The sequence below is a fragment of the Notolepis coatsorum genome (genome assembly GCF_963971535.1).
Source record: "Notolepis coatsorum genome assembly, chromosome: 2".
NCBI lineage: Eukaryota > Metazoa > Chordata > Actinopteri > Aulopiformes > Paralepididae > Notolepis > Notolepis coatsorum.
Window position 1 is genome coordinate 217,731,965 of NC_140166.1, and position 16,783 is coordinate 217,748,747.

A 16,783-nucleotide genomic window follows, 5' to 3' on the forward strand; every position below is an offset into this window, starting at 1 on the left:
GATGATACGAAATTGGGATGGGAGAAAATATAGAAAAATGGGAGAAAAAGTGGATAAAAAAAAAAGAAAATTTGTCAAATGAGAGTAGAAACACAGATATGTGAAGAGTGTCTTGGGAGTTTGTGCCGTCTCTCTACAGAGCTCCGCAAACGTCGGGCCGCTTCGTAGTTGAGCCGCGGTGTGAGAGCGGCTCGAACTACGGAGTGTACGCTCTATCACCGTGGTGAAGCAAATCACCGCGGTTTGTGCCCCTCCCCCCCCCTAACCCTAACCCCCCCCCCTAACCCGTCACAACGTCTCGGAGGTGCGCGGAGCCGCACTCGAAGCCTGCACCCACGAGGCTGCACACATTCATTCATTTGCCATTTTACATGTGCAACAACAATGGCCGCCGATGCCGCATGTTAAGCCGCACGGACCGCAAGAAGCGCGGAGCTCGTTTAAGCCCCATGAGCCTCGCCTGGCCCTGCCCCGGTGAGCCTCGGCTGGCCCTGCCCCGGTGAGCCTCGGCTGGCCCTGCCCTGCCCCGGTGAGCCTCGGCTGGCCCTGCCCCGGTGAGCCTCGGCTGGCCCTGCCCCGGTGAGCCTCGGCTGGCCCTGCCTCGGGCTCCACCCGGCTATTATACTATCTGGGATATTATACAGTACTGTATACTTTAGCTGGTGATAAACGGGGTTAATGTGACCCGGGGCAGCTGCAGGGGAGGTGGAAGCTGCTCACCATAGCAGTGTGCAGCATAATGCTGCGAGAAGTGCACCGTCACTTAGGCCATAAACACCAGCTCATCATAACTAATGGCTGATAACGGCCGTCGAGGAGAGAGTTATGGCAACAGTTCACGCTCGGGTTGATGACACGGCGATATCGCCGGCTTATGTCCATAGTGTTGCCTGTAACGTTTGAACTTTATATTAAACGGTAAATGGCTGCATTTTTATATGACATTTTTATAAAGGCTGGAAGGTCGTCGGTTTGATTCTCCGGAGCAGCTGGAGGGTAGTGAACTTGACGTGTTCCGTATTCTCAATATAGTACACAGAATACAGAAGTACGGTACCAGAAATGTAATCTGCTTATGTCATTTTAGGATTGTAGTTATAGTATCAGACCATGAAACATTTCACCTTTTTGATTTCTCAGCAGTCAAAATGTAGAATGAAATGACTGCTATAGCGCTGATATATAATATAACTTGAGTGCGCATACGTACCCTCATCTTGCACCTTGTTGCCCATAATGCGCATGTCCAGAGTTAATTATATTGTTATATTGTTTACACTGCCTTTTTATGCAACAAAAAACTGTAAAGGCTGTAACAAAAACAAGGTTATGTACATGCATACAAGTAAATAAAATACAAAATTACAGTAGCAATAGTATACAAGGAAGGACAATTACAATAAATAAGGGAGAGAGAAGGAAAGAGAGAGAGGTGAAAAAGAGAACGGAGAGTGAGAACCAGAGGGAGAGAGAGAGAAGAAAGGGGGAGAAGGAGGGAGGTAGGTGAGGGGGCTTAGGGGGAGCAGAGAAGAGTCTGAGGGCTATGCGTGCGATTGGGAGGCAGTCAGCAGGTGCAACAGTCGGTTATGATTGGTTGCAGATTTTGTTTAAAAGCAGTGAGCGATGTGAGGGCAGTGAGTTTAAGGGTGTTTTGTAATGTGTTCCAGTCACATGCAGCAGCTTGATATCGCGCCCTGACTACTTATGACCAGACCGAACAACACATAACACGCTGATCTCCTCGTATCTCTCCATAGGGGCGTCCGACATCAACAAGAAGCTCCCGGCGTTTCCACGGCAACCCGGCCTCCCACGGGAAGCCATTTGCAGGCGTTGGCCAATCCCGGCGAGGCTGTGGCGGGGAGAGCCAGTGAGATAATGAGGGAGATGGGGCGTCTGAAGACGGAGATGCAGACCCTGCTGATGGTGAGAGAACTCCCCAGCGTGTGTGTGTCCAGGGGTCACCCGGAGAGAGAGGGGTCATGACCTCTGAGGGTAGAGAGCTCAGAACTACTCGGAGCAGAAAGCACTGGTCTCTAGTGGAATACTCCACTATATATACAGTAAATTGTGATACACACTACCTTCCCATCAGCCTAGTGGTATGGCTAAGTGTACTACTACTACTACTACTACTACTACTACTACTACTACTACTACTACTACTACTACTACTACTACTACTACTACTACTACTACTACTACTATTACCACTACTACACTAGTACTACTACCACTACTACTACTACACTAGTACTACTATTGCTACTGCTGCTACTACTATTACCACTACTACACTAGTACTACTACCACTACTACTACACTAGTATGGCAAGCCGTTTTAACATTTATTCCCATTTTCTAACTACTACCACTACTACTACTACCACTACTACTACTACACTAGTAGTACTACTGCTACTGCTGCTACTACTACTACTACTACTACTACTACTACTACATTTACATTTACATTTACATTTAGTCATTTAGCTGACGCTTTTATCCAAAGCGACTTACAAGTTCTGTACGACAAGCCATCAGGAAGAGCACAACTCTATCAGCTGAGTAACAATGTTCATCAAAGTGTTGAGTGCTACAGTGTAGGTTAGTTTATTAGGACAAGTGCATGACAGTATGGTTAGTTAGGGTTAGATTTTTTTTTTTTTTTTTTTTTTTTTTAAATTCAGATAATGGTTGAAGAAGTGAGTCTTTAGTCGACGGCGAAAGATTGGACGTGTTTCGGCTGTCCTAACTGGGGTGGGTAGTTCATTCCACCATTGTGGGGCAAGGACTGAGAATAGGCGACTTCTCTTTGATGACCCTCCCGGAGCTTGGATAGGAGTAGGACTACTACTACTACTACTACTACTACTACTACTACTACTACTACGACTACTACGACTACTACTACTACTACTACACTAGTACTACTACACTAGTACTACTACTGATACTACTACTACCACTACCACCACTACTACGACTACTACTACTGCTACTATTATCACTACTACGACTACTGCGACTACTACTACTACTACTACTACTACTACTACTACTACTACTACTACTACTACTACTACTAGTACTAATACATAAAATTCACAAGTACTTTTCACACACTTTACAAAGAATATGAAAGTAGTAGAATCAGGTGGGAAAGAAAGATACATAGAATTATGACCAAATACAAGACATGATCTAAAGCCGGTTTGAAGAGGTGAGTTGTGAGCTTGTCATGTGGGCAGACAGAGTGTCCCAGAGGGTGGGAGCTGCAGTAACCTGATGCGCCAGATGGTTTGTTACACAGAACCATCTGACAAGTCGTCCTTGGCGGCTGTTTGGAAAAGGACGGGCACTTTCAAAAGAATACTTGGCAGGTGATTGGATGAACCATCTGTCTATGACCGGTCTAACTTCAGACCAACGCACCATATGACGTAGTAGAAGAGTGCTGAAGAGGAAGCTACCTATGTAGCGAGCGTGTCAGTAGACAAGTCTTTCACACAGAGTCTGGGCCCTCATTTATCAACGTTGCGTACGCACAGATATGTGCCTAACCCGTGCGTACGATCGTTTCTAAGCAAAGTGTGGGACTTATCAATTTGAACGTGTGCTTGACTTTGTGCGTATATTTACGTACAGCTCCGGCCGTACGTACCTGGCGCCCAGTGGTAGAATATGAAGACTGCAGTCTGCAACGCGGAAATAAGCTTCTGTGCATTAAGTTTAAGTTCAAGTTTTCAAGTTAGAACTGGCGTGTTCAACTTCTGTATGACCCGTAATTCATTATAGTTCATTGTAAAATAGCGACAGTAGTGTAATTATAACGTGCTCACGCGCGAACAAGAGGTTGGCCTGCTTGTTTGGCACGGGGGGGCAGACGCAAAACACCAACCTCCAAACGCGATTAAATATTGTTTAAAATAAAAAGCGAAATACTATTATTTTGTGTGTCATGTTTCCAAATAAGATTGGTCACAACGAAATGTTTTCTACTTCAATTTGTTGGTTAGAATAGATGACCTCCGTTGAAACTTCACTGAGACTAACAGTCTATTTGTGAGCTCCCGCACAGACGTGATAATAATAATAATAACAATAATAATAATAGCTTCATTTTATATAGCGCCTTTCAGGAGACCCAAGGTCGCTTTACATAGATAGGGGGGGGGGAAATAACAAAGTAACAAACATAGTGGACAGACACAACATATAAATATGATGATGGAATTCATTCAAGTCCTCTCCACCCTCGGGTCTTTGCCACCGGCACGGTCCATCGTGATATTGGAGATGGATCGAGCAATAGACTGTTACTGTAGCTGTCAAAGCTCCATCACAAATGCAGTTATGTGAATAGAAAGGGATTCCACTCAGTCAATGTTGCGATGCGCATTTGCCTGATACATGTCGTTGCTGCATGCCGAGAGGAAAGGCATGCTGCATGTTTTCAATTCATTAAATAGAACGGATACTTTTTGCAAGGGTTTACTGACTGTCATACAAATAATCAACCAACTACATACTGTAACTTTTCAGTGCACGTTCTTATTTACATTGTGACAACAGCCTTGTGAGCTCCCGCAGTGACCCGCACACAGACATGATGGAATTCAAGTTCAAGTTTGTATTGATCACATATAGGCAGGCTACACATACACATGTAGGCGTATAGGCTACATCATACATGGCAGTGAGATTCATTGTTCTTGTATATGCTCTCGTATTATTGTCTATATAGGCTACTTAATACCGACATCAAAATAGATTGTATGCCTCTACAAATCATATGCAGGTAGAAAATTGTCTTTAATCCCTGGGTATTAATCGAACGAAACGGAAAAAGGCAGTCATATTCCAGCACGGTCTTTATTAGTTAATATGGTCTTTACGTTAATAGATATCATATCCGACATCACCATGTACATGTCTGTCAGCCTGTCACGTATTTCTCCCATAACACGCTTCGCTCTGCTTAGTCCATTTTTCCACATTTCATGGGGGTGTTCCATTACCGTATATGGTTAATTACGGGCGGTGCTATATGCAAATACTTAAAATCGTGCACGAGCGCGGAGCGTAGAACTTAATGGTATTTATCAACACGGAGTGCGCGTACGACCCGTGTATGCACGTGTGATAAATCCCGATTTTTCTGTGCGTACACACATTCTAAATTCTGTGCTTAAGAACGGAAATAGAACACTTTCTAAGAAGTGTTGATAAATGAGGGCCCAGGACCGTATCTGCCAGTGGTTCCTCACAGGACAGTGAGGGTCTGAACCAATGGTTCGGCCACAAGCCACGGGGTGACTCAGTTAAGGTCCGGTAATTGGAAGGTTCCCCGTTTGATTCCGGTTCCTCCCTGGCAGCGTGTCTTACGTGGCCTTGAGCAAGACACCTCGCATGGTTGGGAGTGTGTGAGTGATTGGGTGAATGTGAGGCATAAGTCGTGAAGCGCTTTGGATAAATGCAGTCCATTTACCTCTTACAAGCGCATACCTTGAAGAGTATGGTGTCTCTTGTGATCTCGTGAATCCAGCTGCCTCATAGGTAAAGAGGTAAAGGCTCCTACCTTCACTACCTTCAGTACCGTCACTACCTTCAGTATCTTCACTACCTTCACTACCTTCACTACCTTCACTACCTTCGTCACCTTCGCCACCTTCACCACCTTCACTACCTTCACTACCTTCACCACCTTCACCACCTTCACCACCTTCACTACCTTCACTACCTTCACTACCTTCACTACCTTCAGTATCTTCATTACCTTCACTACCTTCACTACCTTCACTACCTTCACCACCTTCACTACCTTCACCACCTTCACTACCTTCACTACCTTCACTACCTTCACTACCTTCACTACCTTCACTACCTTCACCACCTTCACTACCTTCACTACCTTCACTACCTTCACTACCTTCACTACCTTCACTACCTTCACTACCTTCACCACCTTCAGTACCTTCACTACCTTCACTACCTTCACTACCTTCACTACCTTCACCACCTTCACTACCTTCACTACCTTCACTACCTTCACTACCTTCACTACCTTCACTACCTTCACTACCTTCACCACCTTCAGTACCTTCACTACCTTCACTACCTTCACCACCTTCACCACCTTCACCACCTTCAGTACCTTCACTACCTTCACTACCTTCACTACCTTCACTACCTTCACTACCTTCACTACCTTCACCACCTTCACTACCTTCACCACCTTCACCACCTTCAGTACCTTCACTACCTTCACCACCTTCACCACCTTCACTACCTTCACTACCTTCACCACCTTCACTACCTTCACCACCTTCACTACCTTCACTACCTTCACTACCTTCACCACCTTCACTACCTTCACCACCTTCACCACCTTCAGTACCTTCACTACCTTCACCACCTTCACCACCTTCACTACCTTCACCACCTTCACCACCTTCACTACCTTCACTACCTTCACCACCTTCACTACCTTCACTACCTTCACTACCTTCACTACCTTCACCACCTTCACTACCTTCACTACCTTCACTACCTTCACCACCTTCACTACCTTCACTACCTTCACTACCTTCACTACCTTCACTACCTTCACTACCTTCACTACCTTCACCACCTTCACCACCTTCACCACCTTCAGTACCTTCACTACCTTCACCACCTTCACTACCTTCACCACCTTCACCACCTTCACCACCTTCAGTACCTTCACTACCTTCACTACCTTCACCACCTTCACCACCTTCACTACCTTCACCACCTTCACTACCTTCACTACCTTCACTACCTTCACCACCTTCAGTACCTTCAGTACCTTCACCACCTTCACCACCTTCACTACCTTCACTACCTTCACCACCTTCACTACCTTCACCACCTTCACTACATTCACCACCTTCACTACCTTCACTACCTTCACCACCTTCACCACCTTCACTACATTCACCACCTTCACTACCTTCACTACCTTCAGTACCTTCACTACCTTCCCTACCTTCACTACCTTCACTACCTTCACCACCTTCACTATCTTCACTACCTTCACCACCTTCACTACCTTCACTACCTTCACTACCTTCACTACCTTCACTATCTTCACTACCTTCACCACCTTCACTACCTTCACTACCTTCACCACCTTCCCTACCTTCACTACCTTCACTACCTTCACTACCTTCACCACCTTCCCTACCTTCACTATACATTCACTACCTTTCCACCAGCCCTGGACGATGTCTACAAGTAGTTTGTGGAAAAGCAAGCGCTCGGAGGTCCTCTCGTCTTCAATCATCGCGGATTAGCATTCCGTCCGCGCGGCTGGCGCTTGCGAACCGTCCGTTCATTAAGACAAGGTCAAGGAAACATCGTTCCAAACTGCGTCTCTGTCTCCGCAATGTTCCGTTTCCCCCGTCGCTCCCGTTGTGCCGCCTTCGTTTCAATTAACTCCCCTGCCCTCTTTGTATTCCCGTACACAAGTCTGCGAGCCGCTGTCGCCGGCCGCGCCGCATGAGGCTGTTGTTATTGCCGCCGTGCCCGCAAGGACACACACACACACACACACACACACACACACACACACACACACACGCGCACACACGCACATAATTTAATAATAAAGACACACATATTCTCTCCCCCTTATTCTCACTCACACACACTCCCAATCACTCACTCATTCACTCACTCGCTCACTCACTCACTCCAGAACCCGATTATCCCCTTGGCCCTTGCTGCTGATTGCTTGGAGCCCGCACCCATAGCCAACCCCCCCTGCCCCCCCCACCCACACACACCCACACACACACACACACACACACACACACACACACACACACACACCTTCCCCCCGCTCAAAGACGCGTGTTGGTTGCCGTGGTGAGCCGATGTCCTTGTCAGCATTAAGGGGACAGGACAAGGTACAGGCTAATCTAATTGGCCGGCAGGTGTGTCCCTCAGATGGTATCTGGAGCGAAGACACAATCTGTAAGACCTTTATGCTACTCTGTTCTCCTGTTCTCTCTCTCTGTCTCTCCCCTGCCATCCCCCCTACCTCCCTCTTTAATCCTCCTCTCCTCCCCCACCTCCTTCGTTCATAGATTACTCCTCTCCCCCCCACACCCCTCTTTCATAGATTACTCCTCTCTCCTCCTCTCCTCCTCTACCTCTCTCTTTAATAGATTACTCCTCTCCTCCTCTCCTCCTCTACCTCTCTCTTTAATAGATTACTCCTCTCCTCCTCTACCTCTCTCTTTAATAGATTACTCCTCTCCTCCTCTACCTCTCTCTTTAATAGATTACTCCTCTCCTATCCTCCTCTACCTCTCTCTTTAATAGATTACTCCTCTCCTATCCTCCTCTACCTCTCTCTTTAATAGATTACTCCTCTCCTATCCTCCTCTACCTCTCTCTTTAATAGATTACTCCTCTCCTCCTCTCCTCCTCTCCTCCTCTACCTCTCTTTAATAGAATGCTCCTCTCCTCCTCTCCTCCTCTACCTCTCTTTAATAGATTACTCCTCTCCTCTCCTCCTCTCCTCCTCTACCTCTCTCTTTAATAGATTACTCCTCTCCTCTCCTCCTCTCCTCCTCTCCTCCTCTACCTATCTCTTTAATAGATTACTCCTCTCATCCATCCTCCCGTCTCACCTCTCCTCCTCTCCTCCTCTACCTCTCTCTTTAATAGATTACGCCTCTCTTCTCCTCCTCTCCTCCACTACCTCTCTCTTTAATAGATTACTCCTCTCATCCATCCTCCCGTCTCACCTCTCCTCCTCTCCTCCTCTCCTCCCTTCCTCCTCTCCTCCCAGCATGCCATGCACCTTTGTCTGGCCGGTCGGCCATTGATTTTCTGAGCACGCTCCGTAGGTCCCTGCCTCTTTTGCAGAGTACCTTCAGGACGGGGTAATGGAACGGGCTGAAACAACCCATTATCACATCGGTGTCGGATGAAAACCATGTATGTCCCCCAAAAAGTTTAGTCTCGGACTGAGAAAACTTTTTTGCGACTAGAAGCGCGGAGGCCAATATTCAACATAGGGGTGACTGGGAACAGTTGTAACAGGGGCCAATGTAATTGTCTTTGTTATGTACCATGAGCTTGATCACTCCTGTGTCACTGTGCATGCAGGTGAGGGCTGCTAATTAGCTGATTGCTGCTGATTGGATACCTGCTGGCAGGTTAAAGCCAGTCCCTCAGTCACACATGCAGCCTGACTGTTGCTAGAAGAGTTTGTGGAAACAGAGTCTTTTCACGTTCCACCATTCTTTGATCGTTAGTTTGTGCTATTATTCATAGGTAGAGTATTCTTTTGGTTTAAACACAGGCATTGGTGTCTGTTTGCACTTATGTTGCGTCCCTTTGAGCCAGGGTCGTAACAGTCTTATTCTTACACAAAGGTATTAATAAGTCCTAATATATTCTACACAGACTCCCGGTCTCCCATACTGGGGTGTTTGACTGTTCTGACTGGGGACGTTGTGGTCGCAGGCAGCTCTTTAGTGCCTGATTCCAGAACCTTTAAATCCTATTTAGAATTGTTGAGCAATGTAATTGGAACCAAAATAGCTGCTCAGTCGTGTGGGATTTTTATCTCTATGTCGTTATTTATTTGACAAATGCGTTTCCATTTGCTTATTTAGTGCATCAACTCATAATCGACAATCACGAAAACCACCTCAAGCATAAACACCTTTTTGTGATATTCAGGAAAATAAAAGCCTCTCTAATCATGCATATAAAACTACTTGGGTGGGAACATGGCCCCCCTCTCTCTCTCTCTCTCTCTCTCTCTCTCTCTCTCTCTCTCTCTCTCTCTCTCTCCCTATATATATATATATATATTTCTCTCTCTCTCTATCTCACTCTCACTATCTCTGTCTCTTACACTATCACTTTCTCTCTATCTCTCTCCCCCTCTGTCTCTCCCTCTCACTCTCTCTCCCCCTCCACATCTCTCTCTCTCTCTCTCTCACCCTCTCTCTCTCTCTCCCTTTCTCTTTTCTTTTTTTTACAGTCTTTTTCTGGTCTGCATCCTCTTAACAGTTGTCTGTATTGTGCCGTACTGTATTGTACCCATTCTGCAATCTGTTAATAAAGTGTTCAATCAATCAATCAATCAACTCTCTCTCTCCTCCTCTCTCTCTCTCTCTCTCTCTCTCTCTCTCTCTCTCTCTCTCTCTCTCTCTCTCTCTCTCTCTCTCTCTCTCTCTCTCTCTCTCTCTCTCTCTCTCTCCCTCTCTCCCTCTCTCCCTCTCTCCCTCCCTCCTCAGACACCGGGGCCAGAAGCCAGCGCTGCTCCCACCACCACCTCTCAGTTCCCCGGCCCTCCTCTTCCAGCCAGCACCTCCCTGGTAGGTTAGAAAGTATGAAACAAAGTTATGTAGTGAACTGGAACAGACGTTTGGTGGGTGCTTTTGTCCAAATGAACTTGCAGTCATGTGAGTGCTTATGTTTTATTTTGATGTCTCCAGTGGCAATAGAACCTCTAACCCTGGCTGTGTTAGTGTTTACATTCTTTTTTAAGTTAACCCTGGCTGTGATAGTGTTTACATTACCTTTAAGTTAACCCTGGCTGTGTTAGTGATATTACATTACCTTTAAGTTAACCCTGGCTGTGGTAGTGATTGAATTATCTCTAACCCTGGCTGTGTTAGCGATATTACATTACCTTTAAGTTAACTCTGGCTGTGTTAGCGATTACAATATCTTTAACCCTGGTTGTGTTAGCGATTACAATATCTTTAACTCTGGCTGTGTTAGTGATTACAATATCTTTAACCCTGGCTGTGTTAGTGATTACAATATCTCTAACCCTGGCTGTGTTAATGTCATGGACTTTTTTCCTTTTCAAATGTACATTTAGCAGAATACGTATGTATATATTTTCTCCCTGTATGTATATATTTTCTCCCACCAACCCACCCCCTCCTAATGTACAGTCTTCTCTCCATCATATGTATATATTTTCTGTTAGGATCTCTGGGTAACAGTACTGTATATTTGCATATCGTATATGTCACAAATGTAACAGTACTATATACCTGTATGTCATGTATGTCCCTATGCCATAAATGTCATGATGTCATGTATGTTGTGTATGTCATAAATGTCACTATGAATTGAAAATGGGGGACCCTGATGTAAACAAGACAAACGTCTTTCTCTGGTCTGCATCCCCTTAACAATTGTGTGTATTGAGCCGTACTGTATTGTACCCATTCTGCAATCTGTTAAATAAAGTTTTCATTCATTCATTCATTCATTCATTCATTCATTCATTCATTCATTCATTCATTCATTCATTCATTCATTCATTCATTCATTCATTCATCCTCTCTTCTCTTCTCTTCTCCTCTCCTCTCCTCTCCTCTCCTCTCCTCTCCTCTCCTCTCCTCTCCTCTCTCCTCCTCTCCTCTCCTCTCCATAACCCATTGATGGTACTAGCACAGGCCTGTGGTATCTTGCTTGTTCAGCTGTAACCCACACACACACACACACACACACACACACACACACACACACACACACACACACACACACACACACACGCACACACAGGTAAATGTACTTTGTGTTATCTGCAGTGTACAGGCAAGGCATAGTAAGAGGCACAATGGTGACAGGAAATCAATGTCCTAAGCTGTTCTTCCTCTGCTATTGGTTTATTCTGGTACAGTTTGTTATGAATGTGTGTGTGTGTGTGTGTGTGTGTGTGTGTGTGTGTGTGTGTGTGTGTGTGTGTGTGTGTGTGTGTGTGTGTGTGTGTGTGTGTGTGTGTGTGTGTGTGTGTGTGTGTGTGTCTGTGTGTGTGTGTGTGTGTGTGTGTGTGTGTGTGTGTGTGTGTGTGTGTGTGTGTGTGTGTGTGTGTGTCGTGTGCGTGCGTGCGCTTTGTTCAGTATCTGTTCATTGCAGTTAGGAGTTTATTTAATGACATATTTGTTGTTGTGGTTTCTTGGTGAATTATGGAGGTCCAACAATTGATTCTGGCATGAAAACACAAACACACATGTTATGCACCTCAGGAACACAACACTACATGTACTGTACTCTGCAGCAGAGGCTAAAGGTTAGAGAAGCGTACTTGTGACCCGGAAGGTTGCCGGTTAGAGTCCCTGGACCAGCGAGGGGAGAGGTTTAAAGGGGAAACCCACCCCAAAATGGAAGGCATTGGACCCTTTCTTTCAGTTTATGTGTACACTTGTTAATTACTTTTGGGTTCTCCCGATTTAATGTGCAGATTTGAATGGATTCAAAAAAGCTGAAACTCATTTCTATCATTAAGTATAAATGCTATAGATATCATTTTCAGCTGTTTTCTTTTTTTTATCATATTCTTTTAGATGATCGTCTTGTGACCCCAAATGTTATTGTTATTGTCTGTTGATCTGTTAATTATTGTTATTATTATATTATATTTTATTTTATTTACTCCTTCAATTATTATTTACATTATTTATTATTGTGTTCTGGTATGTCTTGTTAAATGTTATGTAAAAAATTTAATTAAATAAAAAGATGATCGTATAAAGGAAAATCTAGGACAACCTCTGCTCTCCACATACTGACGGATTCAACACACTGACTGCACCAGGCCATAACTCACCAGTCACAGGATTCAACACACTGACTGCACCAGGCCATAACTCACCAGTCACAGGATTCAACACACTGACTGCACCAGGCCCAGGCCATAACTCACCAGTCACAGGATTCAACACACTGACTGCACCAGGCCATAACTCACCAGTCACAGGATTCAACACACTGACTGCACCAGGCCATAACTCACCAGTCACAGGATTCAACACACTGACTGCACCAGGCCATAACTCACCAGTCACAGGATTCAACACACTGACTGCACCAGGCCCAGGCCATAAGTCACCAGTCACAGGATTCAACACACTGACTGCACCAGGCCCAGGCCATAACTCACCAGTCACAGGATTCAACACACTGACTGCACCAGGCCATAACTCACCAGTCACAGGATTCAACACACTGACTGCACCAGGCCATAACTCACCAGTCACAGGAACAACACACTGACTGCACCAGGCCCAGGCCATAACTCACCAGTCACAGGAACAACACACTGACTGCACCAGGCCCAGGCCATAACTCACCAGTCACAGGAACAACACACTGACTGCACCAGGCCATAACTCACCAGTCACAGGAACAACACACTGACTGCACCAGGCTCTGCCCCTGAGGCAGTTGCACCAATGTCTTACCTTTTGGGGATTTTCTTTCATTAACCCTTGAGTCAACCTTTAAAAAACCCACTACCTGTCTCCCTAGTGACCGAAACTGCAATCTCAGTAAAACATCTTTTTCATGTATTGTTCCAATTTTCTTTCATGAATATCATTATTAACTTCAGTCCTCACCATACATATCGAATATTTATTCATTTTCACGATTTTAACCATTTCTTAAATTAGGGTTGGGGTTAGGGTTAGGGGGTTAGGGTTACCCTAGGGTTACCCTAACCCTAACCCTAACCCTAACCTGTCCAGTTCTGCGACTAGGGTGAAAGGTGTGACACTTGTTGTTCATGCGCTTAATAGTGATTGTTTTAAAAAAAACAAACATGGATTATTGTAATGTGAGTCCAAGATGTGATACTGAGCAACTTTTTTGGCATAAACATACCATCTAGCCAACGCTATCCACAAACACACGTGAAGAAAACCCTAAGCCTAACCCATTTGACCAGTTCTGCGACTAAGGTGCCTCGAGGGTTAAGTTAGGAAAGTATCGTCGTCGAACAGAACGGCAGAGTTCCATCACTGCCGCTGTGCCATCACGGTGGTCATGTGACGAGTCCACGGTGTAGCTGCGTGCAGAGCACCATTCTTCCACAGTCGGAGGCAGCCGGCTGTATAAAGCGGATGCCTTCCAGCCACTACCATCCTGTCTTGGCAACACTGGCGCGGGCACCGCGTCGGCCGCCAACTGACATTAGCACAGCTACCTAGCTGGCAGTCCTTACAGCAGCTTTCTGTTTGTTGGCTGCTTTTAGCCACTTGACGCACGCTTTACATGTTTCCCCCCTCGAAAGGGCAACGCCAGGGCAATGGTACGGTGTGGCCAAGGCAGGAGAGTGTTGGCTAGAAAGCCTCCGTCTGTGGAAGAACATGACGTCACGGCAGCGTGATGGAAGTCTGCCGCTCTTGTACTTTACGTCAGTGAAATGTAGTTCAAAGACCTCGTGACCTTGTACCTCCAAATGAATACAAGTCCAGCGCCTCGTTGCGTTTGCCGGCCGAGCTATAATCCTATAAGGCCTGTCATTTCCAAGCGGTCACAGTTTAGTGCACCTTGTTTCTCTGAGGTGTGCTTTGGCAACAAGAATATTCAGAGAACTTTCTGATGTATGGGGTAGAAAATCGCCTCTCTTCTCCTCTCATCTCTCCTCTCCTCTCCTCCTCTCTGCTCTCCTCATCTCTCCTCTCCTCATCTTCTCTCTCCTCTGCTCTCCTCATCTCTCCTCTCCTCTCTCATCTCTTCTCTGCTCTCCTCTCCTCACATCATCTCTCCTCTCCTCTTCTCTTCTCTTCTCTTCTCTTCTCTTCTCTTCTCTTCTCTTCTCTTCTCTTCTCTTCTCTTCTCTTCTCTTCTCTTCTCTTCTCTTCTCTTCTCTTCTCTCCTCTCATCTTCTTTCTCCTCTCCTCATCTCTCCTGCTATCCTATCCTCTCCTCTGCTCTCCTCTCCTCACCTCATCTCTCCCCACCTCATCTCTCCTCACCTCATCTCTCCTCACCTCATCTCTCCTCTCCTCTCCTCATATCTCATTTCCTCATCTCTCCTCTCTTCTCCTCTCTCCTCTCCTCTCCTCAACTCTCCTCCTCTCCTCTCCTCTCCTCTCCTCTCCTCTCCTCTCCTCTCCTCTCCTCTCCTCTCCTCTCCTCTCCTCTCCTCTCCTCTCCTCTCCATTGTTCCATCATCTCCAGGCCAGTAGATCACAGTCATGTGGTCTAACCACCATGTTGTATTGTTTCTTGCTGCAGTATCAGAGAGACTGGAAGGCGATGACAGCAAAGTAGTGAAACTTCTTTTGCGGTGTCCTCTTCTGTGTGTGTCCAGAAGAGGGGAGGAGTAGAGCAGGTGAGAGAGAGTCAGCCACGGTCTCCTCTCTCTGCCCAGGAACCAGGGATGTTTTGATGGGAGGAGAGAGAATGCGAGAAAGGGACGATACGGTGTGAATAGAAGATGGAGAGAACAGAGTGGAGGGATAGAGTATATTGAGATGGAGATTATCAGCCCCCGCCCCCCCCCCCCTCTCTCTCTCTCTCTCTGATTGATTGATTGATTGATTGATTGAAAACTTTATTAACAGATTGCAGAATGGGTACAGTACAGCTCAATACATACAATTGTTAAGGGGATGCAGACCAGAGAAAGACTTTCGTCTTGTTTACATCAGGGTCCCCCATTTTCAATTCATCATAACATATATGACATACATGACATACAGATAGACAGTACTGCTAGATCTATACATTTATGACATATCAGATTTGCAAATACAGTACTGTTTGTGATACAAAAAGAGTCCAGAAAAGAGAGTATATACATTTGACGTAGAAACTGTACATTGGAGGGTAGGTGGGGGGGGTGGGGGGGGGGGGGGGGACACTGTACAACTGTACAAGCAAAACTGTACAAGCAAAACTGTACATTGGAATATTGACAAAACCATACATGGTCATTTACTGTACATTGGGTTGGGTTAGGACATTTACAGGGGCCAGTTTCTAATTGCAGTCTCCCGTAGGTGTTCTTTGAGAGTGGTTTTGAAAGTGGGTAGTGATTCACATTCCTTTACAGCTTTAGGTAGGGCGTTCCACATTGATGTGGCATAATTGCGAAACGTGTTTAGTCCCTTTTTTGAGCCGAATCTGGGTTTAACATGATTTGTGGAGCTCCCTCTGGTGTTGTGATCGTGGTATTCACTGACCTTTGAGAAGTATTTTGACATGTACATGGGTACCTTGGTCGTGTAGTGTATCTTGTAGACCAGGCCCATTGCAAGTTGCTGTACTCTGTCGTCTACTCTAAGCCATCCTAGGTTGTCAAAGTGGGCAGGGGTGAGGTGGGTTCTAGGAGTAAGGTCAAGCAGTAGTCTGACTAGTGGGTTGGTACCATGAGGTGCAAGCATAGTCGTAGGACCCTTGAATGAGTGCTCCTGCCAGAGTCTTCAGGGTATTCTTGTTTACCAGTGAGGAGATCCGGTACAAGAATCGAGTTCGTTGGTTGACTTTTTTTATTACATTGGATGCCATTTTGTCACAGGAAAGATTTGCCTCTAGGATGGAGCCCAGGTAGGTAATTTCTTCTTTCCTTGTGACAATATTGTCATCCACTGAAACTGAGAAGCCGTCGGTCTTGCTGAGTTTGTCATTTGAACCGAAGAGAATGGACTCTGTTTTGCCCATGTGTAATGATAGTTTGTTATCAGCGAGCCATATGCAGATTTGTCCTAGTTTCGAGCTGAGGGTTTTTTCAACCTGTAACTTGTTCTTGTCAGAGACCAGCAGGGCTGAGTCGTCCGCAAACAGGAACAAGTTGCAGTCACAAGCTGACGACATGTCATTTGCATAAATTAGGAACAGTAGCGGACCTAGTATGCTTCCTTGTGGAACACCACAGCTCACTGTGAGGGGGGGGGGATAGGGTACCGTTTACCTCCACCATCTGTTCTCTCCCCTCCAGGTAGGATTGCATCCAGCTCACTGATAGACTATCAAAACCAATTGC

The 16,783-nt window shown here is 45.8% G+C and overlaps 1 protein-coding gene across 1 annotated transcript in view; it reads left to right on the forward strand.

Annotated features, from left to right (window-relative positions):
- Positions 1-401: 401 nt before the first annotated feature.
- The window catches only part of kiaa0586 (KIAA0586 ortholog), a gene marked incomplete at both ends in the record, with an annotated part of 105,993 nt that continues 89,611 nt past the window's right edge, over positions 402-16,783 (forward strand). The window contains 3 exons of the mRNA XM_084338111.1: positions 402-499; positions 1,758-1,926; positions 10,287-10,367. Coding sequence (XP_084194237.1) covers positions 402-499; positions 1,758-1,926; positions 10,287-10,367 — 348 coding nt within the window. The remainder of the gene's footprint in view (positions 500-1,757; positions 1,927-10,286; positions 10,368-16,783) is intronic.